The sequence below is a fragment of the Filicampus tigris genome, chromosome 8 (assembly GCF_054856515.1).
Source record: "Filicampus tigris isolate MCC_2025a chromosome 8, RoL_Ftig_1.0, whole genome shotgun sequence".
NCBI classification, from domain to species: Eukaryota; Metazoa; Chordata; class Actinopteri; order Syngnathiformes; family Syngnathidae; genus Filicampus; species Filicampus tigris.
In genome coordinates, this window is record NC_141224.1 from 6097294 (window position 1) to 6121231 (window position 23938).

The following is a 23938-nucleotide window of genomic DNA, read 5'->3' on the forward strand; positions in this document are numbered from 1 at the left end:
GTCTCTTTGCACAATGTTTCCACGTGATTGAAATCTGAATTTATTGAAACATATTCACTTTGTACCTAAAATGTTCTGTACATTTAAGAAGTTGCACATTTTTACATTGAGCCCTGTCAAGGTCTCCTGCATGCAGGGGCTTGCGCTGCATTAAGACATGTGTCATTAGCTCATCTTTTCCACTCTAGTAGATATACAAATGTATTATTTTCCTTAAAACATCTGTTGGAAAAATATTTTTGCTTTTTAAAACACATATTATAACCACACACTGTTTGTGATGAGGATAATATTTTTCATAGAGTCCACAGGTCTAGGCCTCATCTACTGTGGTCTTGCATTGCTCCAAAGAGGCAGACTGTCTTTTAATTAAAAGGCAGGAATCCACATTCGGAGACGCAGATGATGACTCTCCAATCCGTCCCAAAAGGAAATGTAAAGCAAGCAGATGCACAAGAGTCTCTGGCTTTTCGTCCCGCTCATACCGCAGCTGTGGCCGTCGTGAGTTTGAGGGCATCCGACAAATTGCGCTGTCGGACCCTGGTGTTGGCGATCAATTCTAAATGCGAATCTGGTACCCATCCACGATGCCGATCGGACAGCCTGGTGCCCTCGACCCAATCTGGGGAAACCCATTGAGAGCAATGAGGAAACATCTCCACCAATCCAAATTTGTTTACAAGTTTTAAAATGTTCTTACGGTCGCTGCTCTGTTGGTGCACCAGTATGATATCAGCTTTTTCTAACGACAATTCATCCGGCTGCTGGGCCACAAAAGCTCTGATACACTGCATCTGTGGGAAATCTAAAAAGTGACGGAAAAAGGGGTTAAATATAAAAGGCATGACTCTTACACCCATGACTTCCCTTTCAAGTTACAAGCAGTTGCTCGGATGCTGGCATCACTCACTAGGCCACGCCCCTTCAAGGCACATATCCAGCACGCCCTACATACTATTGTATGTACAATAATTCCCTTTCATTTCTGTACATATTCTTTCAGTACGTTTTATTATGTTTTTATACATTTCAGGGCTATTTTTCTTAGCGGGGGGTTGAATGGATTAATGCCATTCCAATTCATTCAAAGGGGAAGTCAACCCAGACATTTTTTTCCTGAATATGTTCTATGCGGGCTCACTAGTTGAAACAAGGCATTCTGATTAATATTGTGTTTGTGGAATATGAGTTAAGCAGCAAAATCCACCGCTCTTTAGCCATCTCACAGGGCGGCCATTTTGTCACTTCTGTCGACTGAAAATGACATCACAACTACCCAGGGCTCAGGGAACGACCAATCATGGCTCAGCTTCGGAAAACAGGTCAGCCGTGATTGGTCGTTACCTGAGCCCTAAGCAATTGTGATGTCATTTTCAGTGGACAGAAGTCACAAAATGGCCGCCCCATGAGATGGTTAAAAACTGGTGGAATTTGCTGCTTAACTCATATTCCACAAATGCAATATTAATCGTAATTCAACTAATTGGCCTGCATAGAACATATTCTGGAAAAAAATATATGTTTGAGTTGACTTCCCTTCTAAGGGATGAAAATAGATTTCATATACAAGTAAATGGAGTAACGAGCTCGGTCGTGGAACAAATTCACATTTTAAGTCAAGTTACCGCTGTATAATTGACAAACATTTCGTCATTGATGTGAGTACGGTTGCATGCCAAGTGTTTACACGCAGAGAAGCGTGTGACAAGCACATGAGATAAGTGGCAGGAAAAGCATGCGTGCACTTTCATGTATTACGCGTGTCAGGAAGCTAACGAGTAAAACGTCATTGGCACTACTAAATGGAATGAGGCTATTACATCACTTCCAGATGCAAGTCATGAAATGAAATTAAATATAAGTCAAATGCACCTAAATACATTCACCAGCCACAATTTTATATGACAATCATGGGAAGAACATGCCAGCTCAGATTGGAATCCTGAACCTTTGAACTGTGAGGCAGACATGCTAATCACTAGCTCACCAGGCCGCCTCGTGGATGACATAATGCGGAGCAAAATGACGTCTGAGATCGAATCTCTTAAAAGTGACAGTCAAACACTCTCACAGAGTTAATGAGTCATTAGCCAAGAAGCATTCACCTTGTGCGGAAGAAAAATCCGCTTCAGGGTGAGGGAGTGAAAGGGCGGATATCCAGCGTAGCTTATCACTCCTGAAGGAAACAAAAGGCCCCGGAAAAAAAAACAAAAACAAAAAAATGAGTGCAAACTGCCTCAGCCTTTTGTGATTTAATGTCACAGCATGCACGCCGCCGCCTCTTACTGTGTGTCGGTCCTTAGCAGCAGCGACTTGTGCGACATGTGCAGCCTGAACAGGTTCTTCTGCAGGGAATGAAGTTTGACGCGGCAGTTCTCCACTCGCAGCTCGGCCACCGGAGCGTGGTCGATCACCGTAAATCTGCCCCCTCTGCAAGAAGCGCGTTACGTTACTGCAAAGTACAATTTCTGTAGAAATACGCATGGGAAAGCTGAACTGAAATGTTGTGGAATGCGTTGAATTGTTGAAATGCGGAATGTCAGACCTGGAGTGGGAATGGTTTGAATCAGTCAAGAAATGTGGGAGTAGGAGGTAAATGCTTACAACATCTTTGTTTGGGAATTTTATTGTGAACATATGAGAATGTGATATATGAAGTAGTTCCCAAAAAGTCCTGAATGAGCTCAACATTTTGAAGTAGCTCTTAATTTTGATGCGTGAAGAAATGTGGAATAAGCAGGTAAATATGGAAAATATTTCTAAATTTGGGAATTGTATTGTGAAAATTTGCGAATGTGATAAATAGTTCCCCAGATGTCCTGATTGACCTGAACGCTGGAATGGTTTGACTCTGTCAACAAATGTGGAAGAAGGAAGTAGGTAAGAATGTAGGATCTCTCTTTTGGGATAGTTTGAATCGGTCGATAAATGTGGAAGGAGGAAAGAAAAAGTATGAAAACTCTCTCTTAAATTGGGGATTTTATCATGAAAAGAGAATTTAAAAGATGTTCTGAATGAGAAGAACCGTTTGAACCTTTGGAGATTTTTTGTTGTTGTTGTTATTGTCAAAAATCTCTTTTCATTTTTTTGAGGGGGGGGAGGATTCTGGGAAAACCAATTTTTAGGATGAGTAAAAATGGTTTCCTGGACGTCCTGAATTTTGTGAGTCATTTCAAGTTTGAAGGGTTTCAATCAGTGAAATATGGAAGGAGCATGTCAAAAAAAGTGGGCTGAATAAAAATGATAATAATACCCTTTTTTCAGCGTCACATTTTTCATGCTCTTCAGCAACCGTACAACAAATCAGATGACAGAAAGAAAATCTCTTCTAATAAGACTGACAAGATAAATCAGATGAGTCATGCGTGTAGAACAGCACGTTGTAAATGATTACTTAAAGTCATGGATGCATGAATCAGTCATCCTATAAATGTGAAAACTGTTGACTCACTCTTTTTGTTGTGAAAGCAGCAGGTAGTCATTGAATAAATGCATGTAAATATTCCTCTCCGTGTCTTTAAGGGAGAAATCCATCAGTTCGGTGACAGGTCCCTCCCGCACCAACCTCCGGGATTGACTGATGAGAGGAAGAGTCTGCAACAAGAAAGTTCATATTATCAGCATTGATCCCCACTGGGAATTTCCGCCCCCAAAAATTCCAAAGGTCGTCCTTCACGTTTGACATACCCTGCACTCAAAGTCCACCTTGGCACTGAGAGACACTAACGACTCGATGCTTTTCATTTGGGAGATGCTGTCGTTGCTCTCTTGGATCAGCTAGAGGGCACAAGAGTAACAGTCAGCTGAACCTTCACAGATTGTGGAGCAAACGCAATCACATTTGTTTTCATTTGTTACAAGCTGTCCAAGAGACATCAAAGAAAACAATGACCAACAGAGGGAGACAGAAAGGGAAGCCTGACGGGGTTGCCAGACAGCGCCATGAAAATATAAGGAAGGGGGAGGAGGAAAAACAAGCCCTAAACTATGCTACTCTAAAGGGGGGGCACAGTATGGGTTTGGAAAAAAAGAAAAGAAAAAAAAATCAGCAAACATAGCGACATAGAAAAAAAACAAGATTTGCACATGAAGGTGTATCAGGTTTGGCCAAATGTAACAGCCCAGACAGACTGATCTGGTGGCCTCATCCTCCTCAGCACACCTGGCCTGCCACTGGCGTACTTGATACGCCTTACATAAAGGATTCGGGTGAAAAATGGTGGTAGAAACATTGGCAGACAGGAAATTTACCTTCTCCAAAAGTCTCAAGGCTTTAATGGCCTGTGTCGCTTCTGGAGTGCCCGCAGTTGTTCTCTTCACGATATTCTGGAAAGGAAACAATAGAGTGTTTGTTAGAGTAATGCACAGAATTTTGTGCGGTTCAGGATTAAATAATTCTTATATGTTCGGTGCAGGGGATGGGCGGAATGTGGAAAAAAATTCCCGGAAAAAAAAATAAAAATAGAAATCGGAAAATTCCGGTTCCAAAATTCAATTATCTGGCCTGGCACCCGCGGGGGGCCCAAGCATATTTCAGGGGAGCCAGCACTCCTGAAGCTCTGCCAGTGTTCACTTCTACTGCATAATTAGGAATCAGAATCACCAGAACCCCACCTGGACCAGCAGTTTAATTCGTGTAATTCTTTGGAATGGAAGGACAAGGAAGGAACGAAGGGGGAGTCTCTGACAAACGGGACTCCTCTCCAACTTCTCCACTATGCGCTTGAAGCCCGGATTCTCATTCCTAAAAGAAAAACACAAGTTGAAGAGTGACGCGAATAACATGGAGCAGTCGAATGAGTAAATGAATCATTTCTTACATGAGTCTCTGGTAAGTGGCGTCCTGATAGGACTGGTTGGTGAGGTAGGGTACGTAAACCATCTTGAAGCGCTGGCAGTGGCGAGCGATGATGTCACACACTGTGAAGTGCATGATGTCCGACTCCAGCCGCTCCTCCAGCTTTGACAAGAAACTAAGAAATCAAACATCAAAGGTGATGTTATTTGAAATGTTTTTGGTTTTTGTCTCCTTGCACACAAACCTTTGTGCTCAAGGGCCACACTCTGTTCTCAAAACGGGATGGATGGAACAGGTCGAGCTTAAATTGTAAATAATCATTCAAATTTGTATTTTGTATTTACAATTAATTCAATTTTTAACAAATTATTAACAATAATACGATCATGTCAAATGTAGATGTATTTTTTTATTTTACTAGTATTCACTGGTAGTGTTATTGTTATATTATTTACATTAAACAAATGAACAAGTTCTTTAATAACGTTACTAATTGATAAATATTCATTTCTAAATATTAATAGAAATGAACGAATACAGTTTTTTTAAATTTATCAAAACAATATTTTTGTATTGTTTTTATGGAAAATCAACCAATTAGTTAATAATTATAATTTCTTTTTCTTCAAAAAAAGGATATGTACCGGTAATTTATTTTATTAACATTTTTATTTTTAACCAGTTAATTATTAAAATACAAAAATGTTCATTTAGATTAACTATGTATTATGTAATTTTTTTTATTTTAATAATATTGTTGTATTGGGTAATATTGTAACCTTTAGTTTCATAAATTATTTTTAATAGAAATTAAAGTAACTTTTAATGTTACTATTTACAATAAATTGCTGAACCAAATGTTTACTAACAATTTATTGATTTTTTTTCTGTATACGTAAGATTTGCAATTTTACTCATAGTTGTTTGATTTCAATAAATTAATTAACCAATTAATTAATAGAATAAATGGATAAAAACTTTTTTATTTTATTTTTTCAAATTTCAGGCAGAAAACAGCTAAATGAATGCAACAAATAGTGCAGTAAATTTAAATGCTCAGTGGCGCAGATTAAAGAACGGAGCAGGCCGTACGTGGGCCGCGGGCCATACTTTGCCCACCCCTGCTAAAGCTGCTAAAACTGCATCCCGTCTTACCTGTGACTGATGGCGCGGACATCGGCCAGCCGGGAAAAGAGCCAGTTCCGATCCTGGGTGGTCAGTAACGCCCCCAGCGTTTTGGACTTGACGAAATGCTCGACGACAATGTCCAGACTGCGGCAGTAGGACGCCTCAGAGGTCACCACTTCAAATCGCACCTATAAACATAAGAAAAGGAACATGGAACTTCGTGACAGGAATCACGGCGACTGTGACTGATGCCTACTCTGCTATCGGTGACGTCTGTTTTAGTTTGCCTGGAAAAAAAAGTGGAAGTGAGCCCGGCAATTCTGCTGAAAATTTAACTTCTAAAGACAGACTTTACTTTTCAAATAAATGCTTACGCAATTGCGTCTTCTGCTCGAAGAAGGATGGGGAAAGTCCAGTATTTCTATAATTTTTTTTTCACAGCCTGAATTGTGAGGTAATAACAGAGGGCGACTGATTCATTTTGGTTACGCCCCGTTTAAAGTGAAACATTGGTTGCAGATGTAAAATGACGCCCCAAAACGCCCTGCTTGTGAGAATCGAGTAGCACACCTTTTTCTTTTCATTTACAGTTGCTTTACCAATGCCCTGAAGGAAAATTCTATTCACGCTCTGTGGAGAGTTGTCAGAGTTCAGAGGCCTTGTGACCTGTGATCCTTAATTTAGGTTTATGCTCCTGTTTACAACACTGGTCATCAAATTTTTACAAAACCTTAAAATCAGAGATGCAAAGTGAACTTTTCCAGATGAATTTTTGGTGCCGATTCTGAATCTGCCCTCGTTTTTTTCTCTAGCACACCAGGTTTTTAGTCCCGCTGTTAATATAGTTTACGTTCCATTGGCCAGTACTTGTGATTCTGAAGGCCCTGGGCAGATTAGAATGCACTGGCATCTGAAATCTTCTGATTGGCCAAAAAAAAAAAAAAAAAAAAAGAACAGTCATATTTATACTGGAGCAGTTCAGCCAATACAAACTCTATGAATAGACCGTTAGGCATAAATTAACACAATTTCAAGGAACTAATTTATTTAGGTTACAAATGTAGGTCAGAGTTATGCCATCATAGAAGGCTTTGCTGGCTCTTTCCATCCACCACTGGTTAAAAGCTATATTTCTGTATGCGTTTATGTATCGCTTTACCTCCTGCAGGCGCCTCTTGTCCTCCGTGAGGTCCTCCAGCTCGTTGCTACTCCTGACTCCCGGCAGCTCTCGCCACAGCGTGGCCGACTGTGTGAGCGATATGGAGAGGCGCGGGGACGTGGGCCTGCCCTCACTCCTCGGGGGCTCGGGCAGAGGCAAGCTTCTCACGCTGGTGATGGAGCCTGTGTGGGACAGGGAGTGGGGGTGCGGGACCGGGGGCAGCGGCGGGAGAGGTCGGCGGGCCGGAGGTGGAGACGGAGCGGGAGAGGCCGAACTGTCTTCGCCGACCGAGAGGACATCTGAGCGAGACTGTCGCAGGATCTCAAAGTTCTGGGCTGCTTCGCTGTACTGTTGGTAGAGTTGGGTGCGATCTGTTAGAAAATGAGGGCAAGAAGAGGATGTAAGAAAAAAAAAAGAGGTACAGGAAGTTAGAAAAAAAACTATTCAACTGTGGTGGCACATTTCCATTTACTATATCTTTAATTTCTCTCAAGGTTCAATGTGAAATTGAACTATTATGCATTCACATTAAGTATATCAAACACTGGACTTAAGTTCTGTACAGTAATTCATCATTGTCATTTTTATGTATCACTTCAATAATATACTTCCCACTTTGCACTAATTGTACAAATGTTAGGCTACTATAGCATAATTAGACTATTTAGTACATATATCTGTTTTTTAAGTGTTTAGATTTAAATTTCATTTCTATTTTTTTTTGGGGGGGGGGGTAATTTAATTCCCTCCTCAATAGGGTAATATATTTTTTGTTGATACTTTGTTGTTCACGCTACATTATTTATACAACGGTTTATGTTTGGATTTTCGCTGCTGTAAACAATTTAATTGCCCTCACAGGATGAGTAAAGTACCTATCTATATATCGATGGCCAAAATGCAAATCCTCCTATGTGACAGCTGTCAAATCCAGATCCAGAAAGTAATCCCAGCCACAGTTTGTTTTTATTCACAGGTGCTTCTACTCAGCAGGTAAACAAGCTCTTGAATGCAAGAACCTATGGCTAAAGACAAACTGTGGCAAGGTTTACTTTCTGGACCTGGATTTGACACCTCTGTTAAATAGGCATTTTGGCTGACAATATCGAGTTAGCTAGCTACGTACATACCCAGCAACCTATCTTATTACCCATCTACCTATCTATCTATCTGTCTGTCTGTCAACCTATCTATTTATCTATCTATGAAGTTCGCTAGCTACCTATCTTACCCATCCAAGCTTGTTACCTATCCACGCATCTATCTAGTTAGCTAGCTACCAACATACCTAGCAACCCAGCTATCTAGTTAGCTAGCTACCTACATACCTAGCAACCCAGCTTATTACCCATCTACCTATCTATCTATTAAGTTCGCTAGCTACCTAGCTTACCTATCTATCAAACTAGCTACCTACAATCAACCAATCAGTCTATCTATCTATCTATCTATCTATCTATCTATCTATCTATCTATCTATCTTACACATACTTGCTGGAATGTAAAGTCACAGCTGCAGCTGTTTTTCCCGCAAGTTTGTAGATATGAGTGCTTGCGCAAACCTGCCTGTAGCTCGCAGACACACACATATACAATGTGTCAGCACACACATGCACACACTCCACTTTTGACAACATCCATTTGAGTCAAGAGCACCCAGGCCTGTTTACCTCGTCAAAAAACATTTTGCTTTCCATTTGTGTCACTTTGGTCTAAACTGTGCGTGCGGTAAGAGAGAGGGCTGGGGGTGGGGGTTTGAGCCAGTGTTTCTGCCCAAATGAATCACACACGCTAAAGGGAAATGAGCCAATGCGTCACGCTTTTCCCGTCTGCGCGTAAGGCCGCAGATACACATCTGAAGACACGTTGCCCCGCCGCCCTCAAACTAATACGCCCCATTAAGAATTACGATTTATTAGGAAACTATACCGAAAACAAGCGTGGGATGTTTTCTCACTGTGGAGTTCTATTTATTCACCCTTGCACGTAGGCCAATACCGTTTCACTTCGATCATTATATACTGCAGAGATATCCAAGGAATGGCCCATGGGCTATTTTGACCAAAGATATTAAAACTAAGAAAGCCTACATTTAACATTATGAAAATGGGTGCGGGGTCAGAAAAAAAAATGCTACAAGTTGTAATCTAATGACATAAGAAGTCACGCAGATACTAATGACTATTTGCTGTATCACCAATAACACAAAGGTGTGATGTAAGTGGTTTTCTTGAAATATATTGAACTCCTGAGCATATCTCAACCCACATTGGATTAGTTGTAGCATGTGTCATAACGGAAATCTGAGATACTCACTGAAAAACTTTGAATTCCTTTTCCGTCTTCCAATTGTGTCCAAAATGTTCCTGAAGAAACACGACACCAGCAACAAGATAAATACCATGGACGATTTGAAATTACTCTTGTTCAACATCAAGTATACTTCATGTGTTTCCGACTGACCTCAGCTCCACCTCTCCCCAGCTTTTACTGCGATCATCCTCGTCTGGAAGAAGAAAGTGTCCAGTTGTCAAAACAGTATACAACAACATTCCAATCAAAGCAGAGTGCAAATGGTAAAGTGGTAAAAAAATCAATGGTTGAGTAGTTGAGTTAGTAAGATGGGCATTGGTGACAGTGACTGATCCAAGCTGCTCGACTTGTACTACTTCTCAGCTCTTGGTTTCCTTCACTGCCTCCACCTCCACTTGTCTCTGCCCACCACCCAACCACCTGTGATGCATGCGTCGCACATTCGAGTAAGAGTGACAGTAAAGAGGAGTGTTCTGATGAAGTCAAATTGTGAGATTGGACCATCAGCTGTTGGTTTCGTTGGAGGTGATCGGGCAACAATATGATGCAAGATTCTGGAAATTTCAGGCCTTATTGCGTTGATCGAATCAAATGAGATCACAATCAAGTAATATACAAGGTGCCCCAAAAAAAAAGACATTTAAAAGATGACTCTGAGTTCGCAAAATTAAATGGGATTCAAATTGGAAATTAACAAAATTCAGTGGTGGGAAGTGTAGATTCAAGTAGTTGTCTCGGGTAGCTGTACTTTACTTGAACATACATTTTTTGACAAACAGATGTCCATACTTTCTACTCCTTAATTGACAAACTGGGCTTTTACTTTTTTTCTCTTTTTTCAACCTGAAATGGTCGAGTTTCGAGATATTGATTGATTGAGATCTTGAGATCTGATAAGGTGTTAAAAAAATGGACGCGGAAGAATGTGAACCAAGGGTTATTAAAGACGAAATCAAGCCAAAAATATTTTTTTCAAGAACATGTTCTGTGGAAGCCCACTAGTTAAAACAAGGCATTCTGATTAATAATGCGTTTGTGGAATATGAGTTAAGCAGCAAAATCCACCAGTTTTAAGCCATCTCAGGGGGCGACCATTTTGTCACTTCCGTCGACTACTCAGTTACCTGAGCCCTGAGTAGTTGTGATGTCATTGTTTAGCGGTGTCTAAAAACGAGTGGATTAACTCTTATTCCACAAACGCAATTTTTATCAGAATGCCTTGTTTCAACTAGTGGACTTGCATAGAACATATTCTTGAAAAAAATATATGTTTGGGTTGACTTTCCTCTTTAAGGCCAATGGCAACAGATTCAGAGAAACCAGATATCCGCCAACTTCTTACAGGCAGAGCCACCCCTGTCAAAACTGGCTAATTTCAGCAGAAAACCAAACTACAGATTTGGATCCTTGGGGTTTCTTGACAAAAACATGTTAAGGCACATTGGAACTGCTTTAAATAGAAAAAAAAAATCATAACACGTCTCCTGTAAACTTAATCATTACACATTTCATTAAAATTTTTGATAATTTATGCAAGAATTGGCTATGTTGGACTACAAAGTTATGCCAAATTTTTGGGACACCTTCAATATTGCATCATTTAAGAAAACAGGGGCAGTGCTGATTGCTGAGAATCAAAACATCAGAATCAGGGACTGCCTCCTGTTTGGTTACCTGTTGTAGTGAATATTCGAGTTCTGCGATCCCTCGCAACACCTTCCTCCTCGTCCACCTCTACAAGCACCGCGTTTCTTCTTTCCGTGGTTTTACGGATGCCCCGTCTCCTCAAACGGGCCTCGGGACCCAAATCCCGGAAACTGCAGGTGCTCGTCAGAGTGGCGCCTCCCAATTTCCTCGCTTGCGGGTCAGCACCATCTGCGCTACACTCATCGGTTTCTGATTCTACACTTGATGAGCCTAGACCGTCTGAAGAACCCATCGCCTCATCCTCCCTTTCTCCTTCTGCCTCATACAGCTCTTCATCCTCCTGCTCATCACCCTCTGTGGAGGGCATGAGGAGATCTGACTTAGACTGATAATTGAGAATGGGGCAGCTGCTAGGCTTATACAGCGTGTTGCTCACACTCAAATACATCTCCATTTCCTTCTGTCTGTTCACCTCTTTCTCGGTCTCGGATTTCTTTACCTCATCGTCTGCCTCCTCGGCCATTTTCACGTCTACAGCTACCTTCTCTGACTGGAGATCAGGCTGCGGCTCAGACTCTTTATCCACTGCCGGGTTTTGATCCTCCTTCCCTTCTGTGTCTAAGAATGTGTCAGCATGAGTGTATGCGGATGTGTCAGCATGCATGGCTGAGAGCTGGTCAGCATGCATGTCTTGCTGGACCTGCCCCATACCTCTCAGCCCCTCCACCTCCAAAGGTTCTTCCTCCACCAGCTCCGGCTCGTGGTCCGAATGCAGCTCATCCTCTCTCAAGCTACAGAGTTGCATCTCTGCCCCCGGCGCAACTTTGTCCACTTGGTTCGCATCGGTCTGAGTGACTCCTTGTTCTCCTGAGCCGGGGTCCTCTATGGCGTCCTCGCCCGAGTGTCCCAGGATCTCCCGGACCACATTTTTGGCCCACTTAAGATGAGGGGCTTGCGAATGGCGCTTAGGCTCCTCAGACATGCTCCATGCACCGCTCATTCGGATCCGGATGGCCTCTTTCTCTTCTGGGCTCATCGCGTCAACGTTCAGGCCTTCTAAGGCAGGCAGAATTTGCTCAAAAGTCACCTGAGATTGGACATCGGCATAAGGATTCTTCGGGAGAGGAGAGAGTGCTTTCCTCGCTTCGATTTCTTTACTCTTTTCCCTCCACTTTATGAGGAGTTTTTCAGTCTGCGAGTCCCTTCTTAAGGGCCCGATTTCGGCGTACGGGTGCTCGGCTTTCCTCGCTCTCATTGCGGGATCGTCTTGCGGAGAAAATGTTTCTCGGCTGTCCTCCGTACACCTGCTGCTGTCGCTGTCAGCCTCCTGCTGGCTGTTCGTCACATGCTCATCATTCCCGCTCAGTGATAGACGAAGGTCATCCGGAGGCTGCCGGCTGACATCATCGCCGCGGTGATAAAGACTTTCTGAAAGGAGGTTGTGTCTTGCGTCTTCCTCCTCCTGCTCAGCGAGTGACGGAGACATCCTGCCAGACTTCAGTTGTGTTAACGTCTGCCCGATCACGCAAAAGACGTACTTGGGCTTTTTTTCCCTCCCAGCTACTTCCTCCTCATTAACATATTCCTCCCTCATCTGCGGCTCATGTCCTGGAGTTGAGGGAGGGTTGCTCGCATCCCCGCCCTCCCAAAAGTCCTGACAATCCAGAAACTCCTCTCGCTCGTCCTCCTCGTCACCGCCGCTTGAAACCGTCACAAAGCCGTCCTCTCCCGAGTGCATTCGGTCTCTGTCCGGCCTCCACCCTCTCTGACTTCCCCTTTCGCTCTCCTCGCTATTGCTCTCTCCCTCTGCATCCCTCTGCCAGTTTACCCCCATACCTCCATCGCCGCCAGACAGATGATCTAACTCCCGCCCGACCTCCCCTTCTTCTTCGTCTACGCTTGCCCCCTCCCGTCTCCAACTTTCAACGCGTCCTCTTTGCGCGCCCCTCTCCTCTTCTCCCCTCCCGTCCTCCCACTTGACGGGCCTCTCTCTGTCGTCAGAGTCATCCTCCAGAGATGGCTCTTTGCTATTCCTGCCCCTCTGTGGTTCTAGCCACATCCGTCTCTGCCCCGGCACACTGGCTGCCATCTCATTTCTGTCTATCTCACTTCTCCTTTGCTCCACTCTCTTTGGTCCCCGCGCAGTCCCCCTGTCGTGCCGTTCGCTTTCCCTCCCCAACTCTCCCTGGTCGTAGCCGCGTCTGCCTCGCCTGCGTCGTGTGTCATTGTCCATATCGCTGCTCCACTCGCCGCTACTCTGAGATGTCGGCGGGGCACCGGAGGCCGCCTCCTTGAGGGTTGTGTCATCCCACCTAGGGTCAGCCTCTCTTTCCTGCCTTTGCCTTTCCTTCCTCGGCCCGTGCACCCGGTAGTGCCCCTTCTCTCTCCTGTCACCGGACCCTCTTCCCTCCTCCCATGCTACTCTCCCGTCGACCTCCCTATGTCGCCCCCGGTCCCTCTCCTCCCCCCTCCCGACACGGTCTACGTCTCTGTTTCTGTGCCGGTATTTGTCCGGCTCCCTTGCCGAGCCACCCTTGCCGTCTCCCTCACTTCTGCTGTGCTGATATGTCAACTCCTCCCGCTCTCTGCTGCCCCTCGCTTTTTCCCGCCGTGTTTCCCGCTCGCCGCTGTCCCCCTCGCTCCTTGTACCCCTCCCTGCGGCTCTCCTGTAGGTCCTCTCCTGCTCCAGACTGTCTGGATGCGTCCTCCAGTCCCTTCGACCGTGCGGTGAGGGCTTCCTGGCCTCCCTCCCTCCCATGTTTTCCCTTCTTCGCGCTGCATCCCTCTCTCTCGTGTCCCTCGACCCCCCTGACTCCAGGTCTCTCCTTTTTTCTCGCAGAAGGTTGGGCTGGTGATACCTTTGCCTGGATTTTTCATAGTTTCTCCATTCGCCTCTTTCCCGCTCCCCTTGCTCTCTTTCGCGCTCCCAGCCGACCGTCTCAGCCCTTCTCGGCTTGTCTCTTTGGTGCCTCTGCTCGCGTCCTTCAGCCCGTTCGCGACTTCTTCTCATCCTGGGAAATGTGTCACCTTTCTTCATGTCCCATTCCATCTCCCTCTCAAAGTCCCGCTCCACATTTGACAGCGGCCTGCCATTTTTCCTGTCATCATCTTGTCTCTTTTCTTGGCCGGCCTCCCGCTGCCTGGTCTTTGGGCCTCGGTCTCGCTCATAGTATCTCTCACGGGGATCTGTATCTCTGTACCTGGACTTGTCTTTCATTTTCTCCACCTCCCGATCCAGCCGTCCCTCTTCCTCTCGGCTGCTGTCCCACTCTGACTGGGCAGTCATGGCTGGCCTTGGACTGAGATCCCTGGAGACTCTTCCGCCGGACTGAAGCTTGCGGTCACACGTCTTTATATTTGATAAATTGTCAAATAGGGTGCAGTTTGGCCTTTTGGTCCCCATGGTACCATAATTTGGAGAACCTTAAAGACATTTCGCACAGTTTAGTCACAAAATCATTTTTGCTTCAAGTTGAAGTAACAGCTTATATAATGAAGTACAAACAAAGACTTCTCAAGACGATTTGCTGCAACAACTTGAAAGCACTGCGCCAGTTTCAGCCAGTTTTTATGCCCCGCTGTTACAGAGCTGAATGATGGATGGTAGCTTCATGCAGTCTGCCTCCAGTATACGAAGCGAAAATGAAGACGCAGGCCCGAGAGAGAAGAAAAGGTGACACCCTCCTACAGTTTGCTAAGAATGCAGCACAAACCTGCAAAGCGCAGCATACCAAGGGAGGCCTTAGTGTAAGCAAGGGCCTGTTACACATAGGCACGGCATTTAACATGCAAGTCAAGACGGGATAAGATCCGCGTTGCACCGGGCCAGAAAAACACTCAAAGTGGACTTTATGTGAAAATCACAAGAAGAGAAAAGCCACTCACCTGAATGTGAAGTCGTGGGGAGAGCTGGTCTCCCCGCTGGTCCTGCTCAGCTCTCAAGCATAGGGATTGCACAACACACAAGTATGCATACTCTACTTTCACATTGTCCTAGGTGACTTATTAGACCTCAAACATATTTCCAAATGGAGGCACTTATCTAATACTGGTGAAAAAGCCTAATGTTTACGCCTGAACTCTCCTCCACTTTCTCGCTGCCTTGTCTGGCTCTCCCCACCTCCTTCCTTCTTCAAATTCCCAAACAAGTCTCAACAGATTGACACTTATCTTCTCCCCTCCTCCTTCAACCCCCTTGTGCCTTGTTGTCCTCTATAAGCCGCTGTCACTGAACTGCTTTCTCATAAATCAAACCAAAAATTTTGCAGGGTCGTGTCCACTTCTTTTGCTTCCCTCCCCTCCCCTTAGCCGCAGCATGAAACTCCCAGGAACAAAAGTACTCAAGTCGCTGGCTGTGCTGTCCTGCCCCATTCTTCTTTTACCAAACACAGGAAGTACACCTCCTTGGTGTTTCTGACTCTAGCAGCTGATTGGTGGATTCGGGGTAGCCGGGTGTGGCTGCACAACGCACACACACTTTAGCCAGGTAAAGTGATAATGGAGCGGGGGAGGGGAGAAAGGGAGTAAAGTCTCACTGAGGCCTTGAAAAATAACTCTTGCATTCCCTAGAGTGGTGTTAGGGAGGAGAATGAGAAGGAAAAACCCATATTTTGAAATGATTGAAAAATAGATTAAGCAATCACTGGAGAGGGATGGGGGGGGGTTGCGCCGCGAGATGTGTTAACCTCATTATCTTTACTGCAATTCCTTGTGATTAAAAATGACTTGTTTTTCTGATTTGTTACTTGTAATTCCACCGGATTTATTTGTGCACGTATTTTGGTTTCATTTATATGGATACAAATACCGAGCACACAAATAGTTTTAAATGCATTTTAGTGCAAATGGGCTTTTCATTTGTTATTATCATGATTGTCATATTTTTAAACTTATCTGTTTCTGATTTCATTATTTTGCTTTCTGCGCAGGAAAATTCCTTGTTAATGTTGCACACATTCTTGGCAATAATCATGACTGTGATGGATTGAAGCTGATGCGCAACCAGAGATGACATATTTTTGTTGGAAGGCGATACGAGCAACGATATAAGACTATATTTGTTTAAGTCTTGAGGATCGTAAATTGTACAACTGTGGCCCTGTGCGCTGCATTTAGAAACGGACATTTTTAGAAGTCTTCTTCCCCAAAGGAAATCCATTCAGTTGCTGTTGGAGCGAAGAGGCTTACATGGTAACTTTTTTGTTGGGGCACAACTGTTATGCAAACTAACCTCTTTGTTTTTGATTGGTCCACCACATGATTGTGACGTTTGTCCCATTCACAATGAATGGTGACGAATGACACGACTTTCAAGATAGATTCAAAACAATGCGGGTGTTAATCTCAAAACGGCCAACTGGGTATCAGTTTATCAGCTGATCTTGTCATTTCAAGACGATTTTACTGTAGTCTGCAAACTTGATTAAACGTTGAGGAAAATGTCATTCATTCATTTAATGGAAATAGTCTGAAGAGGATACATGTAATGTTTAAAGAATTATCAATGTTGATTCATTGCAGCAATGAATGAAAATAAATGTTTGAATTGTGTGTTGTTGTTTTTTTTAAAAATCTAGAGCCAAACACCCAACAACCCTCAGGAAGAACAACATGATCTTATAAATGCGATATGTTGGAGGCCAAATATTAGGGTAATGTGTTGTTAAGAGTACTGGATAGTTGTTGTTGCTTTTTTTTTTTAACAATATAGATTTTTTTTAAACAATATTGAAGTTATCATAAATATTATCCAACATCTTTATTGTATACAAACTCCAGTGAAAGAACCACTTAGACTAAGTTGTCAAAGCCAATGGGTAAGCAGAGCTGCAGTGTTGGAACAGATCAATGTTAGCTAACAATATTACTAGCATTAGCTTCTCATAACACGACAAATACTGTATCAGTGGCTTGGTGATGAAATGTTGCCTTCATAAATGATAATGCAATAGAATCTCTGCTGGCTAGTGTGTATGGGGGTCTGTGTCGTTGTGGTTATAGTTAAAATAGCTGTTTTTCTGGGGTTCACAGATTAGCGTTACATTACAACGTAAGCTTGTGAAATGCGGCACTTGATTGCTCTGTGCACGGCGGGGGTTGGCCGGTGTTTGTGTTTTAACAAAAAACCTGACTTGCCATTAGCCCGGTAGGATAGGGCAGGAACACTGCATGTGACAGATCTGCCCCTAAAATTAGCCAATTTCACCCTGGCAAGAAATATGTAATTCTTGATCCTTGGGGTATTTTGACAAAACCACCTGCTCCTTTTATCTGTAATGCTCGCAATAATATACTAACAGTAACTACTAGAAGACAGCATTTTCTCAGTTGAACTATTTAATGGATGCCAGGAAGATGCAGGCAGCAAGGGTGCAGATAGATAGGAAGATGCAGAGGAAAGAAAAAAGGTCATGGCGACACAACGGTGTAGCTCAAGGCGCCCATCCACTTTTGCGCTAAAGAGGCCTAATCCAACATACTCTGTGTTAAAATAGGCTTATTACACTTGTCAAGCTTCGTAAATGACGACAATGTAAAAAGACATAAATGAAGAGAGGTTGAACCTTGAGATTTAGATTTTTCTTCTTATGAGTATGTACACTAGTACATAAAATAGGGAAACTATTGGTGTACAGAGGTTTTTCCATCATGCCAAGCAAATCGGGTATTGCATACAATTGACAGTAAATAAATAAATTGAAATTAAATACATTTCAGTCTGTACTTTTTTTTTACTTAAAGATTAACATTTCGTCTTTCTCAGTTTTTTTGTACACATGTATCCATCTGTATTTCTATTTAAAATGAGACTATGGTGTAGGCGTTTTTGCCACCACTTGTGAGAAACATCCTAAAAATAAATCGTTTGCGTGATTCAAACGTTTCCCCAACCCTGCCCTTTTTCCCCAGCAATTGGCCGTTTCTAGCGTTTCAATGACGCTTCCGGTCACCTGACTTGGTGTACACGCTCTGGCGCCCGTCATTGGTTTCTTCCGTCACGTGATCGCATGTTTAGTTTCACTTCCGCACTCTGTTTACTGTTCTGCTTGCATCACTTTAGCCGGTGGGGTGACGTTTAAAACATTTCCCGTAAAGGGATAACCAGCTCTAGCAGCCAAGACGTTTGAAGCCTTGTGTAATGATGCCATTTTTTGACCTGAGGACAAATGTGAAGCAACGTGTCCGTTAAAGTCAACCAGGAAGTGGCGTTAACGCTGCATCGTTTGTACGCTTCAGTAACTGGCTGCTTGGACGCGAAACTGCATCTTAAAGCACAAATAATGCAGGTGGAGGTAAGTTAATGATATGGCCTGCTCACACTTTCCCCCTTGATCCTCATTTGCTAAGCTTAACGTACAGCACGTGCTTTTTTCCCCCAGTACGTTTAGAAGACGATACTACTATTACGATTGCAGCTCAAGTGTTTGTTTACTAATTAAAAATACATACACAAGTACTGGGTTTTCTTGAATCCTTCAATGGGACTTTTTGCTCATTGAAGGATTGATTATCCTTAAAAACAAGACGTTATCACCGTAGTGGCTGTTTAAAGCTCTTAAATGCCACATTGTTGTCGTGTCCATCAATAAGAACTTTCAATCAATACTGTACTCTGTTGAGCATAATGTAGCTTAAAGAAGTTTTAATTGAATATGTTCTACCTGCACGCTACAATCACTGTAAAATGTTTCGTTCTTCTTTAAAAAAAATCAAAAATATAGCAACATTTGATTAGTGATTGATGCAATACTGACCCCATATCAGCCACTGATGATTTAGTAAATGAGAGGCCCTAAATCTAATTGAATTACTCTATTACCATTCTGTACTCTAGTGTCACATTGATAGTACTTGTGGTTCTTGCTTAACAATCACAGCAGTTAAATTGCTTTTATCAGTGGTTCTCGAACTTTTTAAACCAAGTACCACCATTATGACCAACATTAAAATAATTCCTAAAAATTACCACTGCACATAAAAATATAGGGGAGAAATGTAGGGTGTAATGTAATTCATATAAATTACATAAACAAATAAAAATTGCACCTAAATATGTGTTTATTATTGGAACTTAAAGTGAATCAGTGCAACTGAACTGTACTTAGGCTGCGATTCTTTTGCATAGCACTTGAGAAAGCTGGGGTACCACTGGTGGTACTCATACCATACTTTGAGAATTGTTGGTTTTAATGACGTATGTATTTATATATTGCAATTGCACAAAAACATTTGGATACTAAATTCATATTCACAGGATTCAAAATGTTCACTCGTTGATTAAAATAACTAAAAATGAGATGAAAGTCCATCCATCCGTTTATTGCGCGTCCTCATTTTTGTCGTGAGTGTGCTGGAGCCTATCGCAGTGAACTTTATCCACCCTGGACTGGTCACCAGCCAATCACTGGGCACATTTAGACAAACAACCATTCACACTGACGTCTATGAGCGATTAAGAGTCTTTAGTTAAACAAATTCACATGCAAACTCCATACGGAATGGCCAAAGTCAAGATTCGAACGTCAAACGTAAAAACGGTGATGCTAACATGCTAACCACTTGTCCACTGTGTTGCCTGTGAATGTCCAGTGTATCTTATTTTAAAAAGTGTGTCACAGTGACTTCTAATGAATTTGCATCAGTGGGTTACATACAAACCATCAAGCGGCAGATACATAGTATTTTTATATTGTAATTTTACAGGTGTTGACACGTCCCATCGGAAGGTGCTTCCTGGTGTGGGCACTGGTGGGTCAGCTGTTCCTACGAGGGAGTGGGGTGTACGCTGACGACGCCACCAAAAACTGTAAACTCACATTTGAGTCCGAGTCGGAACGGAAAGTCCTCCAGCGAATCGAGCCGCTCGGTCACAGGAAGTAAGTCGCGGCTCGGACGTCCGCGAGCCAATGTGAAGGTTCATTAACGTAAATCTCCCTCGCGGTAGCTTCACAGCGGATGCCAAGATTGGAGAGGACAAGTACTCGTATGTTTTCCAGTTGTGCGGCGACGCCGGCGGCGTTCCCGGAGCCGGCGTCGTTCAAGTGCAAGGCCAGAAAACGGAGAAGAAAGTAACCGTGATCGGCATGTACAACGCAACAGAAGTCATCGGAGGAAGTAAGTTGCTGTTCCAATACATACGCTACATCGCCATAAATGTATTAACCAGTCATTTCTTCCAATTTGGAAATGTGTCTGTTGTCTTTTCTCGCTTTAGTTCCTATTTTTCCAAGTGATAACTTCCTTGTGACTGTTGCTATAAGAAGAAAGATAAAACAGAATTTTACATTGTGTATTTAATCAAACCACATTAACTGTCTTAGTTGAAAGGGGAAGTCATCCCGAAGATAATATGTGCTTTGCGCCGCCACTATTCTTACCACGGCATTCTGATTAATATTGCATTTGTGCGATATGAGGTAAGCAGCAAAATCCACCTGATTTTAGCCATCTCAGGTGGCGGCCATTTTGTCACTTGCACGTCGACTGAAAATGGCATCACAGTTGCTCGGGGCTCAGCTCGCGGCCAATCACGGCTCACCTGTTTTCTGAAGCTGCAAACAGCTTTCTGTTACATCATGAAATCTACTGTACATGTAATATGTCTGTGCTTCTTGTACCCGGCCGCCTAGTGGCCAAGGCGTGCATACCAAGGAGCAGCACAATGCCCATTGAATTATCATCATCCACAAACTATTTAATTCTTTAAATTCTGTTTAATTGTGGTATGAGTCCGAGTCAGAACGTCAAGTCCTCCAGCGAATTCAGCCGTACATTCTGATAGAGTACAACACTGTGGAGTACTAAAAATAAAAAACATGGGCGCTAAAAAGGATTTATGGAATTTCTAGACTATTCTGGGACAATGACTAATTGAAGCATGTGAATCACGTGATTTTATTTATTTATTTATTGTCTTGACACTCCTCTATATCCCTCCTTGCAGGTGACTACGTGTGGCTGCTCTACGGCAACGGCGAAAAGTACGACACCCACTGTTCCCAGGAACAGAGGAAAGCCATGCTGATGATTTTTTGTAACCGGAATTTGGACGTGGTGAGTAGGTGGATTCAGAACACGGACGAGAAATAAACGCCCGTGCTGGGAGAGAAGGTGTCTTTTAGGAATTTGTCGGAATGCCTGCTAACTTCATGCTAACACACAACACAACACAACACAAAACGCCATAGATGGGCTGAAGAATAGTATTTGTGTCACGGTGTTACAAACCTTGAAGCAATGGATGTTTTGAACACAAAAGCTGCAGCAGCACGTGTCGACAGATTTGTTTTTTCTATATTAGCAAATGTCATATCCTCTTCTTTCTCCAGGGCCAGCTGGAGGTGGTGCAAGAGAACAGGGAACGGGAGCAGAACTGCTTCTACCAGTTCAAGCTTGAGTCCAGTGCCGTGTGTCCGCCTCTTGAATACAAGCTCAGCACCGGCTCCATTGTACTTATTGTGTGAGTAAATCGCAGGACGTGACATAGTACACTCAAGCCCAGCGATGGCAATGTTGGTAGAAGTACAGATACATAAAAAAAAAAAAAAAAAAAAAAACTCTGGACCTCAATCACTTTTCAGGTCTTTTTTTTTTTGGTATCCCAAAATCTTGGCATTTGAACATGGGTGTGTAGACTTTTTATATCGACTGTAAGTACACCATTTCTTCTTCTCATTTTATGTTCCAGCGCGTTCTGCCTTATCGCCGTTTACCTCATTGGCGGTTTCCTGTACCAGCGGCTCATCGTGGGGGCCAAAGGGATGGAGCAGTTCCCCAACTATGCTTTCTGGACGGAGGTCGGCAATCTCTCTGCGGTAAGTCCAACTCGTAGTCGCTGTGGACATTGTGGCATCAACTACAATTTGGAATTGTGTGAATGCATTTAAAAAAAAAAAAAAATTATCCCCCCACTTTATAGCGACTAACAACTACTTCCGCAGTTTCCATCCAATTCAAATCTTTCCGTTTTTGAAATATTCCAAAAGTTCAAGCCGCCAGGCTTATTTTTTCATTCCAAATATGTTTAGAGACTTTCAACAAAATAGCTTTCACATCTTTCCTATTCCAAATTGAAAATGTTCATCTCTTTCAATTCATCTCGGAAACAATTTTCAACATTGCAAAAATTCAACATTTTTCACCAGCACATTTTTCCCTACAAGTTGTCATATTCAGACACTCAGCATTATTTCCTCCTTCAACATTTCTCGACCGATTTCAAATCATTCCAACTTCAACATGTTTTGCTCATTCCAGCCATCATCTCAACTAATCCCATTCCTCAAAATTTGAAATTTGAAGCTTTTACATATTCACGTCCAGGTTCCACATTTCTTGACTAATTCAAACCATCTCGCCTCTTCAGCTCATTCCCCAAATGTTCCTAATAAAAGCCAGAAATGAGATTATTTTTTTAAATTTAATTTTGTTTTTTTTGCACACTCACCTCCAGTTCAAACCTTTCTTAACCAATACGAATCATTCCAACCTCAAACTCTTTGCTCATTCCATATCATTTCAAAATCATTCCACATGGTTATATTTTTGTTTACAGCATTTCAGCATTTACAAGGCCTTCCTCCCGAAATTGCACCGCCTCGCTTACTAACGTACTGTACGCAATCCCCTCAACAGGACGGTTGCGACTTTGTGTGCCGCTCGCGGAACCGAGAGGAGCCCCCGACTTACACGGGGGTGTCCACAGAGCCCTTGGACGAGGAGCCGGAGGAGAGGGACGACCACTTGTTACCGATGTGACCTTGCTTCCATCGGCTTTTCACTGTGCGACTTTACCGACAGCTTTGATGAAACCGCTTGTAGGCAAACTCAGTTCTCCTTCCGGTTTGAGTGCGCGTTCATACCGCGTACAGGCCCGCCGCACACCTCATTTGTTACCTCGTTGGGTGGTAAACAAATAAGCGATTCGTCTAGGTTTACGGTGAGGTTTCTTCTCAAGAAATCTGCAGGAACTTTAGTTTCTACCTGTTCAACCTGATGTAATATATTTTGCTCTTTTTTTTTTTTTTTTTCCTGCTAATGTCGGAGAATGTTATATATAGGTTATAAAACACTGCTGCTCCTTTAAACTTTAGTTTAGGACCGGTTACATAATGTGAATGTTAATTTTATCTATGACAGGGCTTGGACTTTCACACCTATCGTTTAAACGCTTTCACTTCAGCCATAGTCACTCAACAAACTGTTACGGTTAGTACCGGTATACGACCTGCAGATTTAAGATAAGAATAAAACAACCGCTAATGAATCCAAACACTTTCCCCTTACATCTCTCTAAAAGTGCATGTACGCAGATGTAAGAAAATGGATACATATGTGTGAATATATTTTGATAAAATAAATGCACTTTCACCGCAAATGACCAAAGTTGATAGAAAACGCGATTTAATTTCAATCCATATTACTGTAGGTAGATAAGTGTCTTCAAGGGACAGCCAATGAAATAAAACACAAATGACTTACTGGTATATTGTTTGTTTCTACATTCATCTAATTTATTTAAGAATCATAACAACTTGAGAACTTTCCCTGTATTGTACACACTGTACACTGTACAATATTTCTGGTCCGTGAATAAATTAAGCTTTAAGAACCTGTTGGAAAATATTCAGAATTGTCTATATATGTTACATATTGCTTTGTTTGAATCAATTTCTTGCTTTATGTTTAATTTGCTTTATTATTAATTACTAACTAGAAGAATTCCTGGATCACAATCTGAAATTTGTCAACAATCCTTAGTTGGGAAGAATGGGGTGTTTAAGTCAAAACGGGTTGTACTTTTTGTGATTCAAATCTGTGTGGACGTTTTCTGTATGCAGTGGTGTTGGAATAAAAAACATTTCATGCTTGTTTTTTTTTTTTTCTTGGTTTTT

At 42.7% G+C, this 23938-nt stretch overlaps 2 protein-coding genes across 5 annotated transcripts; one reads left to right on the top strand and one right to left on the bottom strand.

The window, feature by feature from the left end:
• Positions 1-16: 16 nt before the first annotated feature.
• On the bottom strand, positions 17-15481 carry arhgef5 (Rho guanine nucleotide exchange factor (GEF) 5). Of its 4 annotated transcripts, none has more exons than XM_086038563.1 (15): positions 14931-15473; positions 11073-14468; positions 9549-9591; positions 9402-9451; positions 7086-7456; positions 5954-6114; positions 4821-4973; positions 4615-4744; positions 4252-4326; positions 3688-3777; positions 3452-3594; positions 2287-2430; positions 2106-2176; positions 701-805; positions 17-622 (listed from the first exon to the last, which is right to left on the bottom strand). In XM_086038563.1, the coding sequence occupies exons 2-15, from the start codon at positions 14446-14448 to the stop codon at positions 480-482; spliced, it is 5055 nt and encodes a 1684-aa protein (XP_085894689.1). In that variant the 5' UTR covers positions 14449-14468; positions 14931-15473; the 3' UTR covers positions 17-479. The 4 variants fall into 4 exon arrangements, 3 of the variants coding, with proteins under 3 accessions (XP_085894689.1, XP_085894691.1, XP_085894690.1); XM_086038565.1 differs by having other exon boundaries at positions 11757-14468; positions 14931-15471; XM_086038564.1 differs by having other exon boundaries at positions 472-622; positions 2106-2195; positions 2286-2430; positions 14931-15480.
• Positions 15482-18045: 2564 nt separating this feature from the next.
• m6pr (mannose-6-phosphate receptor (cation dependent)) lies at positions 18046-23914 on the top strand. The gene is made up of 7 exons (XM_086037425.1): positions 18046-18337; positions 19749-19921; positions 19990-20159; positions 20989-21098; positions 21374-21504; positions 21733-21859; positions 22680-23914. Exons 1-7 carry the CDS (start codon positions 18326-18328, stop codon positions 22800-22802), a joined length of 846 nt encoding a protein of 281 aa, XP_085893551.1. The 5' UTR covers positions 18046-18325; the 3' UTR covers positions 22803-23914.
• The last annotated feature ends 24 nt before the right edge of the window (positions 23915-23938 follow it).